The sequence below is a fragment of the Onychostoma macrolepis genome, chromosome 15, assembly GCF_012432095.1.
Source record: "Onychostoma macrolepis isolate SWU-2019 chromosome 15, ASM1243209v1, whole genome shotgun sequence".
Taxonomy (NCBI): Eukaryota; Metazoa; Chordata; class Actinopteri; order Cypriniformes; family Cyprinidae; genus Onychostoma; species Onychostoma macrolepis.
Genome location: NC_081169.1, coordinates 735,531 through 756,402, shown reverse-complemented (window position 1 = coordinate 756,402; position 20,872 = coordinate 735,531). Strand labels below are relative to the sequence as shown.

At 39.4% G+C, this 20,872-nt stretch overlaps 3 protein-coding genes across 9 annotated transcripts in view; 1 reads left to right on the top strand and 2 right to left on the bottom strand.

Annotated features, from left to right (window-relative positions):
* Nucleotides 1-512: 512 nt before the first annotated feature.
* mfsd1 (major facilitator superfamily domain containing 1) lies at nt 513-12,868 on the bottom strand. Of its 5 annotated transcripts, XM_058799364.1 has the most exons (18): nt 12,623-12,858; nt 11,691-11,863; nt 11,369-11,421; nt 10,892-11,004; nt 10,712-10,754; nt 10,302-10,369; nt 10,122-10,230; nt 9,234-9,336; nt 8,649-8,747; nt 8,440-8,551; nt 8,260-8,316; nt 7,075-7,231; nt 6,806-6,903; nt 6,614-6,726; nt 5,381-5,428; nt 5,252-5,303; nt 1,130-1,244; nt 878-1,057 (listed from the first exon to the last, which is right to left on the bottom strand). In XM_058799364.1, exons 2-18 carry the CDS (start codon nt 11,833-11,835, stop codon nt 998-1,000), a joined length of 1,545 nt encoding a protein of 514 aa, XP_058655347.1. In that variant the 5' UTR covers nt 11,836-11,863; nt 12,623-12,858; the 3' UTR covers nt 878-997. The 5 variants fall into 5 exon arrangements, with proteins under 5 accessions (XP_058655344.1, XP_058655345.1, XP_058655346.1 ...); XM_058799361.1 differs by lacking the exon at nt 1,130-1,244 and having other exon boundaries at nt 513-1,057; nt 12,623-12,868; XM_058799362.1 differs by lacking the exon at nt 1,130-1,244 and having other exon boundaries at nt 513-1,057; nt 12,658-12,868.
* lxn (latexin) overlaps nt 12,340-20,872 on the top strand; it is an 18,893-nt gene continuing 10,360 nt past the window's right edge. Inside the window, exon 1 of one of the 3 annotated variants that reach the window (XM_058799367.1) lies at nt 12,340-12,476. Coding sequence is in view for 1 of the 3 variants with exons in the window: in XM_058799366.1 (XP_058655349.1) it covers nt 13,815-14,057 (243 nt within the window). In the remaining 2 variants the exon portion in view is untranslated. Of the gene's footprint in view, nt 12,477-13,475; nt 14,058-20,574; nt 20,826-20,872 lie in introns of those variants that run through there. The other 2 variants (XM_058799366.1, XM_058799368.1) reach the window with 2 other exon arrangements.
* The window catches only part of gfm1 (G elongation factor, mitochondrial 1), a 23,686-nt gene continuing 19,802 nt past the window's right edge, over nt 16,989-20,872 (bottom strand). The window contains exons 14-18 of the mRNA XM_058799360.1: nt 20,385-20,547; nt 19,647-19,791; nt 19,407-19,567; nt 17,446-17,499; nt 16,989-17,331 (exon numbers count right to left, since the gene is read on the bottom strand). Of these exons, the coding sequence (XP_058655343.1) occupies nt 17,203-17,331; nt 17,446-17,499; nt 19,407-19,567; nt 19,647-19,791; nt 20,385-20,547 (652 nt within the window). The 3' untranslated portion in view covers nt 16,989-17,202. The remainder of the gene's footprint in view (nt 17,332-17,445; nt 17,500-19,406; nt 19,568-19,646; nt 19,792-20,384; nt 20,548-20,872) is intronic.

The following is a 20,872-nucleotide window of genomic DNA, read 5'->3' as shown; positions in this document are numbered from 1 at the left end:
ATGTCAGGTTATGCATTTTTATATTAATTAATTTCAGTTTCCATTGACCAATTGTTTGTCTTGAAAAAAAAAAACTATTTACACAAGATGACATTGAGCAATCATGTCAAAGTTAAATCTGTTAATACTAGCTACTACAATGTTAATACTGTGTTTCTCATTTGTTCCGGTGCAGTTATTAACCAGGTTTCTAAAGTGTTACTGAGAGTTTAAGTGTGTTTAACTATTTCTTCTCCACAGGAGGAGAGTTCAGACATCTCAGTGACACTGAGACTTTTGTCTCAATAAACTCCTAATTTGCTGTTTATCACTAGTAAGGTTGGTATAAGTATGGGGTGGATTAATGGATGTAAAATCTGCTCATGCAGAAGGCATTAATATGTGCTTTTTAAGTACTAATAAACAGCCAGTATACTAGTAATACGCATGCTAATAAGCAACTAGTGTTACCAACATCTCTGAAATTCACCACAGATAATTAATAGTCTAAATAAATACATTTAAACAGTAAACTAGCACAGGCAGGGTTTAACAGGGCGGGTACTATGCTGTTTTATGCTACAGTAAACTGTCTTAAAATGTGCACATTTACAAAAACAAGGAGTCTGCTGAAAAACAAGATATTAAAACAAATTGAAAATAAAAACTGAACATATAAATAAAAAACTATTTAATTTTAGAAAATGAAGTATGAAGGTTAACTGTCACTGGAGTGCGAGCAGATCACACAAAAACACAAGAATTAGTCACTAATTCACCAAAATGTAAAACAGTTGTGAGTTGCCATGAGACTGAGATACTTATAACATCATGAAGTCTGTGCATCTGTGTCCGGAGCCCATGAGATCAGGACGTTCTCAGAGAAGACCGTGCACAGCTCTACAGGCTCACGGACTTTAGCTGGATTGCAATCAAACAAAAAAATCCAAATGCATGCAAAAATACACGTTTATTAACCCGAATGCATTTCTCTCTGGCAGCGTGACTGAGGCACAGCTCATCGGAGGACACTCCTGTAGGCCAGCGAAGACAGATGTGGGCAGCAGTGATCCGGCATCTGCCAACAACAACAAACCTGCGTGAGACCTCAGTGACCTCCAGCAGACGCTCTGTGAAGCTGCAGTGATACCTGCACACCCAGCCTGGACAGATAGCGGTTCCTCAGAGCAAACGGAGACAGAGGCTCCAGAAGACGATCACGGTCGTCCACGGACGGCGGAGGGACACGCAAACGCTGAACATCCCTGAGACACAACACAGCCATGCATCTGATGCTTTATTATCACAAAGAGCTCCCAAACCCCGCAGTATCGACACCAGAGCTGCGAGTGTGTGTGAGAGCAGATGAACACTGGACACGCTCACAAACAGGACAACTGAACATCTTTGTACATGTGTATCAAAACAGACAGCCGCGTTACAAACTGAACAAAGAAAGTGTATATAGAGATCGTGCAGTACAGAATATACAGGCTAATACAAATATGAATGTCATCAAATCTGCCAAAAGCATATTTCACACAAAATCTGATTAGAAACTAAAATATTAGCTGATTTGCAACCATTCATATTCCACTTTTTTTTTTTTTAAAGAAAACGTAACATCTTTAACTATAACTGTGCAAAATAATCATAAAAGGTCACACACTGGAAACAAAGACGGGTAAAAAATACATATAAAAGCTCCTGATGATACATGTGCGCATATAAAATCAATCTTGATCGTACAGCACGTTCTAATTTAAGCACTGAGATTTATTAAAAAACAAAAATAAAAAAAATCAAGAAAAAGCCTATAAAGTCAACAACTAATGCCATTCGCAATATTTATTGTCTTTTGAGAAGTGCACTGTAAAAAAATGAATTTTTGAAGCTATACTGGATTACACTGAAAATCCCATTTAATTACAAGAAAATACTATTCCAGTCTTTCTACTTCAAACATTCATGTTTAATCCAATGTGTTACTTGACTTTACATAATAATTGTTTTGTCAAATTTACTAGCAATTTCTAAATGAAAATTTCTGCTACACCAATTTTTTTTTTCCATTATGGAGAATAGGTTGTAAATAGAGTCAGTCAATTGCAAGTTTTTGGGAATAAAATCATTAAAGTAAAACCCATGTTACTGTGCAAAACAAAGCAGAATTATTAAAACAACTAAAAAAAAAACTAAAAAAAACAATAGGTTAAACAATCAAAGTTAAGGCACTAATACTAATGGAGATTTGACTCAACGACTGGACCCTGAATATCTCAAATACTGGAAGGGGATTCTAGACTCAATAAGATCATTGATTTTTATGGTGTTTCCCTGAGACAACTGAAAAAATGCATTCAAGGTACAGTACACTCAAAAAGTTGTTCCAAACCTGTGTTTTCTGTGTTCTTTTGTCAGTTATTGTTTCATGTCATGCTCTATGTGCTCCTGTTTGCAGCTTTGTTCCATTTATTAATTAACCCTGAAACTAGATCCACAACTATATAAGGACATTATTGTGACATTACTTTCAAGATGATTAAACACATTTAACCCACTGCTGCAACAATACAGCGATTAAAAGACATCTAGGCACAGTTTCATTATTAAAATCATAATAAAAATCACACTGCAGGTATTAAATGCCAATTACATATTAGTAAAACAAATACTACAATGAGATAATTAAAACAGTAAATTATAAAATATAATTAGTCATTTTCTTTTTTATATTAGCTTAACGAGAATGCGGGTTTAAATGTGTTTAACTGTAATGAAAATAACGTGAAAATAAATGTCCTGATGCTGCGGGTGTATGGGTTCAGTGGTGCGCAGTGAAGGATTGTGGGTAGTCTGAAGCGCTCAGTGAAGTGTCAGAGAAAGTGGTCAGTGCAGAAACCCCCCGAGGTGAAGGAGATCAGGCGCGCCGCAGTGAAGAGCCTTCACCTGAAACACAGCACATCAGAGGCGTGAACACCGCTCAGCAGCCCAGAGACAGAAGAGAAACGCTGGGTGAAAGCTTACGTCAGAACGGCTTTACGAACGAGTTACACGAAGATACGCTCTGCTCGTGTTTCATGAATGAGGCCCATTGTGTGCACAGATCAAGCTCATTTCAGACAACTCAACTAAAACCTGTGTCATGTGAAGCACACACACAGACTCTAAAGAGTTTGACAATTACATGTTGTTAAGCTACACTATAAAAAACAAAAGTTGAGCCAACTTAAAATTTTAAGGCAACCAGCTTCAGCAGATTTTTGAGTTTATACAACCAAAATTTGAGAATCTCCCACAAAAATAAGTTGAGCAAACTCAAAAATCTGCTGAAGCTGGTAAAAAATATTTTTAAGTTTGCTTAACTTTTTACATCAAACACAAATATTAGATAAAATCCTACAAAGCAGTAAAATATTTGAAATGCTTCATAGTCAACTCATGAGGAACAAAGCTAAAACATTAAAGGGGTCATGAAATGCAGTTTATGTATAATGTTTCTCGAGGTTTTCACCAAAAAAATGGTTCAATATTTGTAAAAATTATCATCTTTCATCCTCTTTTTTGCTCTTTGTGAAAGAGGCGTTTCCTCCTGCAGAAACAGAGGCTGATTTCATCACACCGTAGCCACGCCCCCTTTACATCTATCATATGTCATGATCAGTGCTACTATTAAAAAGTAATGCATTACAATATTACATTACTCCCTAAAAAAGTAACTAATTGCATTACTTTCAAGTTACATTTTAAATCTGGGCAGGGCTTGCTTCTTTGTTTTTAATATAAAAAGTTCTTCTTGTACAAATGTAAAAGCCCTTTCACACCAAAAGTGAAGTGAATGCGGCTCCGTCTGAAGGAACTGTAGATTCACGTCTGTACAGTAGAGGACGCTCAAACTAATCACATGAAGAATATGACGCAGGAGAAGAAAGTTCAACACTATTCAGTGATAACTAACATGAAACATGAAAAATGTGTTATTTTTGATTATTAGTACGGTTGAAGTGAATCATCGAAGGTCAGTAGCAAAGACATTGGTTAATAAAATGGGATTAAATACATAAATGACATTTCTCTTATTTAACATTTAATTATTGCAGGTGAATAATTCACAATGAAATGAATAAATGAAAACTTTATCTTTCAGCAGCTCATGCTTGTCATTAAAAACACAGATTCGGCCTTCTTGAGAGCTTCTTACTGGCTGTATGAAATCAAGCTCACACTGGTGTAAAGAATCACATTTAAGGGGTCATGAACTGCATGTTTTATTATTTTGTACTGTTCTCTGAGGTCCACTTATAATGTTATCAAGATTTTTGACACCAAAAAACATCATCATTTAGAAGTAATAGGCTATTTTAAGTTATTCACACTTGCGTTAGGACATTACTGTGGGATCCATATAGTCACACAGCATCATCTTATAGTTTCAGTCTTTCTGAAAATCCAGCGTCGAACTGAGCCTTGTTTGTAAGTCTTACTAATGTGATCTGGATCTTCATTAAAAATAAAGTTCATCCACTCTTTCCTAGCGTTGGGATCAGAAGGAAGGCAACGCAAACACTGTAATCGGTGGGCGGGGCTAAACAGGCTGTGCTGTAGAATCGGTGGGCGGGGCTAAACAGGCTGTGCTGTAGAATCGGTGGGCGGGGCTAAACAGACGGTGCTGTAGAATCGGTGGGCGGGGCTAAACAGGCGGTGCTGTAGAATCGGTGGGCGGGGCTAAACAGGCGGTGCTGTAGAATCGGTGGGCGGGGCTAAACAGGCTGTGCTGTAGAATCGGTGGGCGGGGCTAAACAGACGGTGCTGTAGAATCGGTGGGCGGGGCTAAACAGGCTGTGCTGTAGAATCGGTGGGCGGGGCTAAACAGGCTGTGCTGTAGAATCGGTGGGCGGGGCTAAACAGACGGTGATGTAGAATCGGTGGGCGGGGCTCAACAGGCAGCGATGTAGAAGCAGGCGTTGATCTTCTGCGGAGGTGGTGCTTATCCACACTATTACATTATAGTCTCACATTCCACAAGCTGTCGTTTTGGCAGACTGGCTTCAACATATGTTGTTTGTAGAGTAATGAGAACGTTTTGAGTTACAACTTACAAGATGTTTTTATAGCACAATTACCTCTTATATGTCAAAAGATCAAGGCAATTCTGGTTTCTCAGTTCATGACCCCTTTAACTATCGACATGTCCCATAAATGCTTGATTTTGCTAGTGATATTTTAGTGTTTTAGAGGCGCTGTATGAGACGTGTGTGTTATATTGACTCACTCAGACTTGATTCGGCTGGCTCGTGCTGAGGCTGACAGGTTCAGTTCTCCTTCTGACAACAGAAGTGAAGGAAACGTGAGGAACGGCTCATTACAGGCTGAGATTATCTGGAGTGAACACTGATCTCACCTTTGTAATAATCATACAGATACAGCACAACCACCGCCAGCAGAGCCACTGAAACACACACAACAATAATCAGTCACGTCTCAAGAGTGTGTCCACATCTCACAGGAAGCCGATTCAGATTTGAATGCAGCTCCGTAGATTTGTCTTTCTGAGGTCAAACAACACAGTTTGTGCAGATACACTACCAGCCAAACGTTGTTGAACAGCAAGATTTTTAATGTTTTGTAAAGAATTATCTTCTGCTCACGAAGACTGAATTTATTTGATCCAAAATACAGCATAATCAGTAATATTGTGAAATATTTTTACTATTCGATATAACTGTTTTCTATTTGAATATATGTTAATCTGTAATTTATTTCTGTGATGCGCAGCTGTATTTTCAGCATCATTACTGCAGTCTTCAGTGTCACATGATCTTCAGAAATCATAATAATATGCTGATTTGCTGCTCAAGAAACATCTCTGATTATTATTATGAATACTGAAAACAGCTGAATACATTTTTTAAGATTATTTGATGAACAGAAAGATCTAAAGATCCGCATTTATCTGAAATAAAAAAAGCTTTTGTAACATTATATACCATTCAAAAACTTGGAGTCAGTATTTTTATTTTTTATTTTTTGGGAAAGAAATTATAGAAGTTAATACTTTTATTTAGCAAATATGCTTTAATTTGATCAAAAGTGATGATAAAGACATTTATAATGTTACAAAAGATTTCTATTTCAGATAAATGTTGTTCTTCCAAAGTTTCTATTCATCAAAGAAACCTGAAAAAATTCTACTCAGCTGTTTTCAACATAATAATAATAATAAATGTTTTTTGAGCAGCAACTCAGCATATTAGAATGATTTCTGAAGGATCATGAGACTGGAGTAATGATGCTAAAAAGTCAGCTTTGAAATCACAGGAATAAATTACATTTTAAAATATATTAACATAGAAAACAGTTAATTTAAATAGTAAAATATTTCAAAATTTTACTGTTTTTGCTGTATTTTGGATCAAATAAATGCAGGTTTGATGAGCAGAAGAGAATTCTTACAGAAAAACTGTAAGTACAGGCTGTTTCATGTAAGTACAACGGCTACTACTAAGCACTTAATTAGGTAATTACTCTGTATTATGACGCCTTAAAATAAAGTGTTACTCAATTCTTTAAAAAACATTAAAAACCTTACTGTTCAAAAACGTTTGACTGGTAGTGTATCTGTGTGTTTACTCACTGCACAGGCAGGCGATGAAGAAGACCTCGAGGAACAGGTATCCTTTGAGGTCTAAGATGCTTCCCGCAGCCATGGACATGAGCGCCAGACCCAGGTTCTGTATGGACTGCATACTGTACAACACATCAGGGCGTTATTACTGGACCAACACATGTGCAGAAGCATCAGGAGACGCTGTCAGATCAGACTTACAATCCGTACGCGGTTCCCAGCTGATGCTCCGGCACCACAAACGCCACCATGGGCCAGAGAGCACAGGCCAGCAGAGAATACGACAAACCTAACAGACACTGACACACACACACACTCCCTTAATGACCTGAAGAGCCGTTAGAAAACACACAGCTCTCAAAGTGATAGCTTATACCGTGTGTACAGTCACTCCGCCCTTTATTTACTGTAATAAGTAAATAATCATATTTATAGTCTCATAGCTGATTGGTTGAGAGTTTAGCGGTTACCATGCCGATCCAGGGGTTCCAGAAGGTGAAGGCCAGCATCATGTGAGAGATGAGCGTGGTGACGACGGCCAGCATAACCCACAAGATGTTCCTGCCCGTCCTATCAACCACAAACCCCAGCAGAGGAGACGCCGGAGCCGAGATGATGTACACGATACTAGACGAGACAAATCTGCATTAACACTCGCTGGGAAACACTGCTTGGTGAGATTACTTCAATGTTTTTGAAAGAGTATATGTCCTTGACGAATAAAAGTATATTATTAGTATTATTATTGCATTTATTTATTAAATTGAACAGTAGTGTAATTGAGTGTTTACATGCACAATCGTACGTCGTGTTGTTTAATCAATTAGGTCATGAAATATTCAAGCAAAAATTGTTCAGTTCATGTAGAGTTTTGCAGCATTCAGGCTTGATCAGTGCTTGTGCTGTGTACAGGGCTGTTTTCATCAAAACCAGAGGAAAACACAATCATTTTAACAAATGTTTTCCAAATTAGCTGATTTTTGATAAACACACTTTTGAGGCCTTTTGACCAGGAAAGTTTAGAGCGTCTCCACCAGTAACATCTTCTTTTGAAAATGTATCCTTACTTCAGATGCATAAAAAAAAAAAAGTATATCTTTTTGTTTGTATATGCTGTGAATTATAGTTTTTAGAAAGAAAATCGGTATCGGCAGGTCACACTTACCAAAAAAAATAAATCTGAATCGCCAAGAAAACTGCAATCGGTGCATCTCTAATCCTTATAGGATATTCTTTCCATAATGTTTGTTTTATTTAATCATGTTTATCCATTAGTAAAAACAATATTCAGCATAGTATCCCAGAAATATCTTTGTTTGTTCCATGCACAGCCGCAGCTGAACACCTGATCCAAACGCTTCAGTGTGCTGCTAGCAGTGAAATTTGATTATTATTCACCATTTTTATGCAAATAATAGTTTTAATGTTGTCATTCCATTTTATGTACATTATTATTATTATTATAGTTTTTATGTGGCAGCCTGTGGCTCCTAGTTTGAGAAGCGCTGTTGTACGGATCTATTAGTTAGGATTCACTCCTGTATTTAAACTCCTGAAAGTTTGCAGTGTGTGTGTGTGTGTGTGTGTGTGAGAGAGAGAGAGAGAGAGAGTGTGTGTGTGTGTGTGTGTGTGTGTGTGTGTGTGTGTGTGTGTACCTGTTGATGGCTCTGGCCTGGACAGTAGTGAAGGCGAACTTCTCGATAAAGAAAACTCTGTGTGTGAAGAAACGCAAACATCATCATCATCTCACTCCTTCACATTAGGTGCACATTCATATGATCTCCATTTTAAATTCTTTACAGTCGATTTTCGCTATGAACAGGACAGAAACTCACTGGCCCAGTCCGATGAATGGGAAGATGGCCACATAATAGGCCACACAGACGATGAAGATGAGCCAGAGAGAGAAGGGAAAGTCCTTGACGTCTGTCAGCTTGATAACTTCCCCTACATGACACACACACACACACTCACTTCTGTAAAACAGTGTTTGACGGGACAGACGGCAGCCAGACTCATGGACGTCTGCTCTGGATCATCTCACCGGTTTTGCCCTGCTCCTTCCGGAGGATCTTCTCTGCTCTTCTGTCCAGAAAGCCCAGAATCAGAGCACATATGAGGGAGAACAGACACGTGGACGCCGCTGAGAAACACCAGACCAAACACATCACACATGACATCCAAAACATAGTAATGCATTACTTTTAAAAGTAACTTCCCCCAACACTGATAATACAGTAATGTGTTTCAGCACACAGGCCGTCACCAGGGTTAAAAACACGCTTATCTGACATTAAAGCTGAAATATGAGCTGATGCACCAGAGAGGAAAAGAAACATTCAGTGATTTAGTTCACAAAAGACTCAGAAAGACAGAACAAGGCAAACGAAAGCAGAAGTGAAACACGAGCACATCAGAGCAGCAGATTTCTCCAGCCCTTCACGATCACTAAATCCAGATCACCCATCCATTTATACACACTGCACTCACAAACAACAACTTCTAGTTTGCAAGTCACTAGAGAAACGTATGTTTAATGCATAAAGCGTTGGAGATATTTCTGGTTGTTTTAGATCTGTCTGATTTCCAGGGTTAGACATCAGCGTGTGATATCTCGAGGGGCTCTCACCGATCATGAGTGTTATTCCGAGCGTGGTGTGTCCCGCTGAGCCCAGCATCGCCTCGATGCGGCCGTAAACCCAACCGATGACGTTCATGTTGACCGTGCTGCCCTGAACACACACAGAGACTCACTTTTTTTTCTTCTTGTGAATGTTACCTAAGATTTTAAATAAATTCTTTTGAACTTTTTATTCATCAAAGAATCTGCTTTTAACTGTTTTCAACATTGATAATAATCAGAGATGCTTGTTGAGCGGTAAATCGGCATATTATTATGATTTCTGAAGATCATGTGACGCTGAAGACTGCAGTAATGATGCTGAAAATACAGCTGCGCATCACAGAAATAAATTACAGTTTAACACATATTCACATAGAAAACAGCTGCTTTAAACTGTAATAATATTTCATTGTTTTACTTTAGTTGGATCAAATAAATGCAGCCTTGATGAGCAGAACAGACTTCTTTCATAAACATTTAAAACATCTAACCAACCCCAAACCTTTGAACTGTAGTATATTATATGACATAAAATGCAGTTTTATGGACAGTAAATGTTCTCTTTTCAGCCAGCATTGCACATCAGTGGTCATTTTTGCACACAGGAATGAATTTGGATCACAGTGATTCTACAGTGAATCTGACTGAAATCACATCACACACCAATGTGAGAAATTCAGATTATCTCCTCCTTTCATGAGCCTTTGGTCTGAACAGGTGATGAACGCAGCCTTTAGAGCTCTCACGTGACTGTCACGTCCTCTATTAACACACACACACACACACACACACGCACACACACACACGCGCACACACACGCACACACACACACGCGCACACACACACACACGCGCACACACACACACACGCGCACACACACAGTCGATCTCTTACCAGTCTGGCCATGCTGAGCTGCAGGCCGAACACCAGATTGAGCTCTTTTCCTTTGAACCAGTTGACCGCATACGTGTTCTGAGCCACAGCCAGCGACTCTCCGCCGATGCTGAACAGATCACACGTTCACACACAGCCAGAGAAATATCAGATGCATTGTAATCAGTAGACGCTGCTCACCCAAACACAAAACGACCCAGATTCATCAGCCAGAAGTGATTGGCCAGAGCTCCAGCAGCAAATATGATCTGCAAACGAGCATACGGTCAGAAGTCATGATCATATACTGATGATTAGTGTCACCGCTGCAGGGAAGCTTGTTTCCAGCACAGAAGAAAGCTTTTAAAAAGCAATGATGAGTTCACATATTGCAATTCTGATTTTTTTCTGTATATCACATAATTCTGCCTTTTTTTCTCTGAATTGCTAGTTTATATCTCATTTATAAAATAAAAATAAGTCATTGTGACTGTTGCAATTCTAAAAAAAAGTGAGAATCGCAACAAAACAATTTGCAATTACCTTCTTTTTTAATTAATATCCTGTGGTAGAAACAAGCTTCATTAGCACTGCTGTGTGTAATAACCTACCTGCCCTATTAACACAAACAATGAGAAGATGATCGTCCCCAGCCTGGAAAGAATGAAAGACGGTGCTCAGTGAACACACTTTACTAAAGCAAACACGTGCTGTAAAAGAGGCAAGGCAATTATACTTCTCTTCATTTCTTTGCTCAAATGTGATCTAAGTGTGTGTTGAAGTGGACGCACCTGATGCCAAACACCCGGTCCAACAGAAAGCCTCCCAGGAAGCACAGCACAACATTAGGCCACGAGTACCACGCATACAGCTGCATGAACGACGCCGTGTTCAGACTCATGTCCTGAGACACACAGAGACCACGTCAACATCAGTTACATTAAACACACTCCATATGTGTCTCTGCAGCACAGAAGCAGTCATAAGCAGCACAGCTATATTTGTATGGCTCAAAATTATACATTTTCTTTCTTTTATGCCAAAAATCATTAGGATATTAAGTAAAGATCATGTTCCATGAAGATATTTTGTAAATTTCTTACTGTAAATGTATCAAAATTTAATTTTTGATTAGTAATATGCATTGCTAAGAACTTAATTTGAACTCAATATTTTGATTTTTTTGCTCCCTCAGATTCCAGATTTACAAATAGTTGTGTCTCAGCTTCAGATTCCCGCCCGTTCTCCAGCTACACCTGGACACACACCTGTACGACTTGAGTCTGAAGAGCTGCAGGGTTGTCGTAACAAAAGTAGCTTCCTAAAATAAAACAAAATGAGCAGAAAGAGAAAAACAATGGTAAGTTTACACGGTAAGTTTCACTTTCACTGAAATCCGACACCACTGAGCCTAAACTCACAAAACATGGTAAAAACACGGTACTGCTTTTGAAGTGAATATAATGTTATATGAATATTTTGCACATTTTTTAAAAATGATACGCTCTATCGTGTGAATACACCGCTATATGTATGTTTGTGAATGATCTGCTGGTCGTGTGACTCGATCACGAGGAAGACGGATCTTACCGAAGCCCAGAAAGCACATGAAGGTCAGAACCACGATCCGGTGCAGCAGGTGAGTCGGGTCACACAGCGGGCTCAGGTGCAGCGATACACCTTCATCATCATCTTCGTCTTCATCCAGCAGACCCTCATACTCCCGGTCTGCCATGTTTACAGCGCGCAGTCATGTGACAGCTCTGCCGCGAGTCACGTGATCAGGAGGAAACCAAAAAGGAGGTCAAATATGTATGAAAAAACGCTCCACAATAGCGAGAGAAAAAATAAATAAACTAATTAATTAATTTAAAAAAAAAGGAAAAAAATTACACTACAGGGTACAGGAAATAGTTTAAGGAAATGTACTATAAAAACAAGGTTTGAGTTTGGAATGAATGCATATCCGATGACAACATCAAAACTGAGCAAATTCATTTACATAATAAATTACTTAAAACTAGAGTACTGCTTACATTGTTAAATGAAGAACTGGGGAATCGATCACGTAATCTGTTTGCAATCCGTTAATTTAAAAAGAACCGTCCGAACAAAGTGATTCGCTAGAATGAATCAGTCCTCCCAAATACAGACGAACCGATTCGCTAGAACGAGTCTTTCCGAAGCTACTTTTGAGAGAGCGAGCCGTTTGGGACGAACCGATTCACTAGAATGAATCGAACCTTTCAAAGCTAAACATGGGGAAAAAGAGGATTTTTTAAGACGAGCCGGTTTGATTTAGGATTTAGCAGCGCTGTACGAGAGAGAGTCGACTGTGTGTTTTGTATTTATTTGCTCCGCTGGCTCTGCTGTAAGGTAATACACAAATGAGACATTAATACCAGCGACTGTTGAGCTTCATTGCTAAACGCTGAAAAAAGTAGCATCAGTATCAGTGTATCAGCTTTCATAAAAATAACCGAAGCGGTCAGATGGCAAACGTTTCAAAGTGTATAACTTACAATGAGAGAAGGAGTCTGTGACTGTTAAAACACACCTGGCCATAACTCTGGAATCAGGGATGGCATGCTAAGAACCGATCAAAGAGTTGTAATCTGGCTCAGATGAAGACAGGACTCGTGTGTTTCTGCTGATTAAGGAATAATACATGACTCCAAACTAAATACATCATATTGTGAAGTGCTCAAACAAAACAAGACGCCGGTATATAATCAGAGGTATATTACTCATTCAGGGCGAGGTAATACTGAGTAAAAGTTAAAAAGTACAAGTATCTGGTCAAAAACATACTTTACTGAAGGTAAAAAATAAAAATGCAACTTTAGGCTAAATTGTAAATAAAATAAAAAAAATTACAGATTTTTTTTTTTTAATCATATCCCCAATGCAAAATGAATTAAATTGCATAAACTGTTTTGTCAGATGAATACACAAAGGTTTGGTTGAAGAGCGAATACAAAACAACACAATGGCTAAGATGTCAAAAACATCCAACTAGTGCAACCATTATTAAAGTGGAACACAAAAATGTATTATTAGTTTAATAAAACAATAAATAAAATAATGCAAATTTATAATTGTTTATTATGGTGGAACACAAAAAGTACATCTTTAAAGGGGTAGTTCACCCAAAACTAAACACAATTCATCATTTTCACTCCCTAATGTTGTTTCAAACCTGTATGAGTTATTTTGAAGAATGCTGGTAACCAAACAGTTGCTGGTCTCCATTGACTTCCATAGTATTTATTTATTTGTTCATTCACTCATTCCATACTATTGAAGTCAATGAAAGAGCATTTAGTGGTTTCGGTGCATGAGAAGTCCATCACTGCCAGCTTACACACGGATGAATCTGTTAAAACATTTCTAGAAAATATGAGATTGAATTGAATTTAAGTATTCCCTCAAAATCAACTTTTCTTTTGTTTTGTTTTTATAAACTCGATACAATATAGTCCTCAATATCTGCTTCCATCATAGTATTCCTTTATAAAAATCCCTTATAAAAGCCAGATCCTTAATGACCTCCAGCAGGTGACTTCATTTAAGAGTGGGAAGAGACGTCATGCTATCAGTGGATTCATCTGTGCGAGCCGTAGTTCTTCTCGTGACTGGGTTCAGTTTGTTCTCTCCTGATCCAGCAGTGTGTGGCGGTGGTTTCCGGAGGTCGGTCAGATCTTGTTTGTTCAGATGTTGAGTGTGATCCACACTCATCTGGAAAGCGTCAGCTCACGCTTGTGTTACGCAACAGTGCTCCGCTTTATAAACAGCAGCAGCTCAGGACCGAGATCTTCTCCAGAGCGGATCATGAAGGCGTTCTGCTCTCTGTGGCTGCTTCTGTCTCTGGTCGAGCTCAGTCCGGCTCCGCCCGCGTCTCAGGAGCCGCCGCTGGTGTGCAGAGGGGCCACGGATCCAGCGCCGCCGCAGCCTGAGGTAAAACAAGCTGAGAGTCAGACCCGGTGAACTCCAGCTGAACAGTTTCTGAAGAACAACTGGTTTCTTTGTGCAGAACTCACCACGGTGGGTGACTGGGTTGACCAAGGTTTACTGTGAGTTGTTAGGGTGTTGCTAAATGGTTACCACATTCTTTTGAGTGGTTGTTAGGGTGTTGCTAAGCAGTTACCATGTTTTGGGTAGTTGTTAGGGTGTTGCTAACGGTTACCATATTTTGAATAGTTGTAAGGGTTTTTCTAAGTGGTTACCACATTCTTTTGGGTGGTTGTTAGGGTGTTGCTAAGCGGTTACCATGTTTTGGGTGGTTGTTAGGGTGTTGCTAACGGTTACCACATTCTTTTGGGTGGTTGTTAGGGTGTTGCTAAGCAGTTACCATGTTTTGGGTAGTGGTGAGGGTATTTTTAAGTGGTTACCGTGTTTTGGGTGGTTGTTAGGGTGTTGCTAACGGTTACCATATTTTGAATAGTTGTAAGGGTTTTTCTAAGTGGTTACCACATTCTTTTGGGTGGTTGTTAGGGTGTTGCTAAGCGGTTACCATGTTTTGGGTGGTTGTTAGGGTGTTGCTAACGGTTACCATATTTTGAATAGTTGTAAGGGTTTTTCTAAGTGGTTACCACATTCTTTTGGGTGGTTGTTAGGGTGTTGCTAAGTGGTTAGGCAAGGCAAGGCAAGTTTATTTATATAGCACATTTCATACACAGTGGTAATTCAAAGTGCTTTACATAAAAGGAAGTGAAATAGTCATTAAAAATAATAAGAAATTAAAAATAATAAAAATCACAACAATAAAAACAAAGTGATTTAAAAATTGATTTTAAAGAAATTTAAAACATTTAAGAATAGAAAGTGATTATACATAGTGCAATCAGTTCGGACGTAGCACAGTGCTCATTCAACAAATGCACAGCTAAACAGATGAGTTTTGAGTCTGGATTTAAAAGTGGCTAATGTTTTAGCACATCTGATCTCTTCTGGAAGCTGGTTCCAACTGCAGGCGGCATAATAGCTAAAAGCAGACTCCCCTTGTTTTGTGTGAACCCTTGGTATTTCTAACTGACTCGATCCTAATGATCTGAGTGGTCTGTTAGGTTTATATTCAGTGAGCATATCTCCAATGTATTTAGGTCCTAGGCCATTTAGAGATTTATAAACGAGTAAAAGTACTTTAAAATCAATCCTAAATGTAACTGGAAGCCAGTGTAAGGACCTGAGGACTGGTGTGATATGCTCAGATTTTCTGGTTCTAGTCAGAATCCTGGCAGCAGCGTTCTGGATGAGCTGCAGCTGTCTAATGGTCTTCTTTGGAAGGAGACCATTACAATAATCCACCCTGCTGGTGATAAAGGCATGAACCAGTTTCTCCAAGTCTTGACTGGAAACAAAACATCTAATTCTTGCAATGTTTTTGAGATGATAGTATGCTGATTTAGTTACTGCTTTGACATGACTACTAAAACTAAGGTCTGTCTCCAGAAACACCCCAAGATTTTTGACTTGGTTTTTAGTTGATTGAACCCTAGAGTCAAGGTATGCATTCACCTTGAGAACTTCATCTTTGTTTCCAAATGCAATGACTTCAGTTTTCTCCTTGTTTAACTGAAGAAAGTTCTGGGACATCCAACAGTTTATTTCATCAATGCATTGGCAGAGGGAGTCAATGGGTTACCATGTTTTGGGTGGTTGTTAGGGTGTTGCTAACGGTTACCATATTTTGAATAGTTGTAAGGGTTTTTCTAAGCAGTTTCCATGTTCTTTTGGGTGGTTGCAAGGTTATTCTGTTTAGTTTCTTGCTGTCTTGTGTGCAGATCTTCTGTGATCTTCAGTGGGTTTTTCCAGAAAGCAGGTTAACTTTCCTTCATATAAATCTCCAAACTCTTGGTTACCAGATTAGTACTGATTAGATCAAGTAAACCAATAACCGATATTGTGAACTGATATGTCTGGTGTAAAAATAAAAATGTAATGTTGAAATTAAGAATAACAAGGGCTCTGACAAAAATTATTTTAAAATATTTTTAAATCATTTTAATCGGCAAATCCATTTTGAAAATGAACAATACGATAACCATAAAAATGCTCAATATCCGCACCGATAATCGGTCAACCCCTAACTACAATGCTAATCTCTCACTAGTAATGACATCAAATGTGGAAAACTGTGGTCAAAAACATGGATTTACATACACACTGACCACCAACTGCTTTTAGACACCATTTCAGGATTGTGGGATATCAAAGACAGCAATCAGATGAAGGTTTCTCAGGAAACATCTGACGTGTATGAAATCGAATACTTCTCTACTGTATAGTATGTGAAAAATGGAAGTTGCAATAGGAGAAGCCACTGTGGATGTTTTTTCATATATAATGATGAAATGCACTAACTACCTTCATAGTTTATGCACATCTTATCAGCCAAAAAATTGACTCGGTTGAGTACATATGCACGTTTTTAGAATTTATCCTTTTTCCATCCAGCATTTTTTATGCAATATCCCTAAATTCTCTTTAAGACAGATGAATGGAAACATAGCTAATGTGTGAGATGAGAATAAATGAAAATAAACGTTGCTTCATGTTATAATAGTGCTTCCAAAATGAACTAGGCCTATATAATACTGTGTGAATCTGTCAGACCTAATGGAGTCTCATCAACTCATGCTGAAAACTGACTCGGGGTCAGCTCAAGTTCACAGAATAAGCTGCTGACTATGATTATGCACACACCCTGATAGTCACCTCAGTTTTTGGAAGAAAAGTGAATGTTATCCTGTTATAATGTTAATGTGGTTTCTGGAAACCCACTGCGGTCTAGATACGGTTCAGGTTTCTGTTATTTCTTCATCTGTTTAACACCTCAGGCTCCCCCTCAGTTTTAACATGAAATATTGTACATTGGACTCAGACGCGGAGTTGAAACAGATGATGATTTTATAATAACTACTACATTTGCAAACATTCGCTGTACAAACATTTACAGTGCACGACCAAACCCGTCGAGTCCGAGCCAAAGCCGATCTCTGCTGTATTTAAAATCACTGATGGCCTTCTCGTCAGGCCGGATGTCTTGGCCTGTGATAAACATTGTCAGGAAGTCCTTGACTGAGCTGAAGTGTGTGGCGCATCAGTTTTTCCACTTGCTCTTCTTGGGCAGCTGTCCCGTGGCCTCCAAGTGCTTGTTGACGAGCTCTTCCTGAACGGAGGGCAGACAGGCCTGATATCTGCTGTAGTCCATGGTGTACTCGCCTTTACCCTGAACACACACACACATGAATGAGATCCTGACCTCGCTCTGACACTCACGTCAACATCAAACACCGGTCAGAAATAACATTCACAGATGAATCATTGATTGCTGGAGTCTTACCTCGGTGCAGGAGCGCAGCTCTGTCGAGTATCCAAACATGTCATTCAACGGGATCTAGACCAGAAAACACCAGGTTCACACGCATTAGCTGGCTATTATGTCAATATGATCATATATATAGAAATTAATCTCACACAACTGCAGAATTTGAACTACAGAAATGACAGATAAAATATGAACAGTCATTCACTCCAAAGACTTACTGTATACATATACATACATACACACATACATGCATACATACACACCGTATCTCACAAAAGTGAGTACACCCCTCACATTTCAGCAACCATTTTAGTATATCTTCTCAAGGGACAATACTATAGAAATGAAGCTTGGATATATTTTAGAGTAGTCAATGTGCAGCTTGTATAGAAGTAAAGATTTACTGTCCTTTGAAAATAACTCAACATACAGCCATTAATGTCAAAATAGCTGGCAATAAAAGTGAGTACACTCTAAGTGATAACAGCTATACGTCGTTGGCTGGCTTCAAAATACAGACGCATGAGTGCTGCCAGCATTGCTTTAGAGGCGGAAGGTCAGCTTGTCAGCGCTCAGATCATACGCCTCACACTACAACAAGTCGGTTTGCATGGCGGTCGTCCCAGAAGGAAGCCTCTTCTGAAGCTGGCTCACAAGAAAGCCCGCAAACAGTTTGCTGAAGACAACCTGCCCAAGAGCAAGAATTACTGGAACCACGTCCTGTGGTCTGATGAGACTAAGATAAACTTGTTTGGCTCAGATGGTGTCCAGCATGTGTGGTGACGCCCTGGTGAGGAGTACCAAGAAAACTGTCTTGCCTACAGTCAAGCATGGTGGTGGTAGCTTCATGGTCTGGTTCTGGGGAGCTGCGGTTCATTGAGGGAAGCATGGAGTCCAACATGTACTGTGACATTCTGAAGCAGAAGATGATGCCCTCCTTTCAGAAACTGGGCCGAACGGCAGCTTTCCAACATAACGACCCCAAACACACCATCAGCCAAGTATGTGTCCAGACCTGAACCCTATTGAACACCTGTGGATCATCCTCAAGCTGAAGGTGGAGAAGCACCATGTGTGTAACATCCAGCAGCTCCGTGATGTCAGTATGGAGGAGTGGAAGAGGATCCCAGCAACAACCTGCACAGCTCTGCTGAACTCCGAGCCCAGGAGGATTAAAGCAGTGCTGGATAACAATGATGCCCACACAGTTTTGACATGTTCACTTAGAGTGTACTCATTTTTGCTGCCAGTTATTTAGACAATAATGGCTGTATGTTGAGTTATATTTAGAGGACAGTAAATCTTTACTGCTGTACAAGCTGCACATTGACTACTCTAGAAATGAAACTTGGATATATTTTATAGTATTGTCCCTTGAGAAGATATACTAAAATAGTTGCTGGAATGTGAGGGGTGTACTCACTTTTGTGAGATACTGTATATACACACAATCACATTACGTCTGTACAATGTATCTGGATGTTTTGGATTTGAGGGTTTTTGTTTGTTTGTTTGTTCATTCATTCATTCATTCTATTTGCAATGTTCTCTAACTGTAAATGAAATGTAAAAAAAATAATAATAATAATTTCCCCCAAACATGCATACATGCATAAATAAATGAATAAATAATACTGTGGTATAAATATTTTATAATTTAAAATATAATCCTTTTTTTTTTTTTAGGAATTTTTTTTTTTTTTTTTTTTTTTGCTTTACTGTCAATGAAATATTTAGGCATTTTGGCAATGGAGATGAGAATTTGGATCTTAAATAGACTTTGTTTTCTTTCAATATAATCATAATAAAATACAAATAATTTACTTATTTAGTCTCACTTTATTTTAACGTCCAAGTCTCGCTATTAACAAACCTATGACTTTTGCCTCAAACTCTTAATTTGCTGCTTATTAATAATGATCCAGACATGATCTGGTTCACGTTAGCTGTGATCAGTGTGTGTGTGATGGACTCACATCAGCGTATAGTGTGAAATAGCCCTCTGCCCCGTCCTGTCCCGTGATGACCCCGTGACGACGGTTGACTCCTGCAATAACGGTCCCCTGGAACTCATTAGGGGCCACGATCTCCACAGACATGACCGGCTCCAGAATCACCACGCTGGACTTCTCAAGGGCTGAAGACACAGGACATTGACATGAAGCTCTGCCCAGACGTCACAGAGAGAGAGAGAGAGAAGGATCTGCTCATCATACCCTGTTTGAGAGCGCCCTCTCCTGCCCGGATGAAGGAGATCTCATTAGAGTCCACCATGTGATTAGCTCCGTCCTCCAAGACGAAACGCACTCCAGATATCTTGTGTCCCGTCAGAGGACCCTTCTCACACGCTTCCCTGAAACCCTGAGCACAGAAACACACACAGACTTCATCAGAGATACAAACACTCAACCCAAAGTCAGTTCAGCCAGAAAACCACTTTGGAAAGACACGAGGCTGAGGGACAGTAACATTTAGGAAGTCATAATTTCTGTATTCTAGGTCTGAAAGAAAAACGTGCTCATCCTCAGTTCATCCGAGATCAGGATGAGTTTGTTTCTTCATCAGGTTTGTAGAAATGTGTCTCTGCATCAGTGTCTCAGCAATGGATGCTCTGCAGTGAATGGGTGCCGTCAGAATGAGAGTCTGATAAAAACATCACAATAATCCACAGCACTCCAGTCCATCATTTAACATCTGGAGAAGACAAAAGCTGAAACACATCCAGCATTAAGATGTTTTTGGATTGTGGATTATTGTGATGTTTTTATCAGCTGTTTGGACTCATTCTGACGGCACCCATTCACTGCAGAGCATCCATTGCTGAGACACTGATGCAGAGACACATTTCTCCAGATGTCATCTCTTTTTTAGCCTGTACTTCTCAGAACAATGTTCCTGTCGGTCCTGAGATCAGCTGATCGTGAGCGCTAGTGTGCATGTGCTGAATGGCTCACCCTCTCCACGGCGGGCACGAACTGTTTGGGGACGTTGGTCCCGACGGTCTCGTCGCTGAACTCCAGCTTTGTGTAATTCTCAGGGTCCAGCGGCTCCAGGACACCGATCACTTTACCGTACTGACCCGAGCCTCCAGACTGCTTCTTATGGGTGAAATCAAACCTGCAGCAGAAAGCACCACCCATCCGCATTAGTGCTGGACTACACACATCACATATTCACTAGGACTGTGTTTGACACACAGAGATTTAACGATACGGGTCTCTGTATCGATATCATGGCACGTGCACAGCTGTGGACCAAGATTAATTTGAATACTACAACAAGAGTTGAAAAGATAATGAATAGAGTATAATATATAGGCTACAACCAGGTTTAATCTGGCCGCAGAGGAACACAACCAGGGTTGCCTGATATAAAGACACCTACTCCCCGAAAAAGTGAGTGAAGATAATTTGATGTGCACGCTTATTCTTAAGCAGTCCTT

Bases quoted from the DNA above. Each gene is read 5' to 3' on its own strand.
- mfsd1 (XM_058799361.1), bottom strand. From the start codon at position 11,835: ATGGCAGACCGGGAGTATGAGGGTCTGCTGGATGAAGACGAAGATGAT. The intron at 8,552-8,648 runs GTGAGATGATCC...TGTGTCATGTAG, and splicing joins GAAGGAGCAGGGCAAAACCG to GGGAAGTTATCAAGCTGACA. The intron at 8,317-8,439 runs GTGAGTTTCTGT...CTTCACACACAG, and splicing joins CCATTCATCGGACTGGGCCA to AGTTTTCTTTATCGAGAAGT.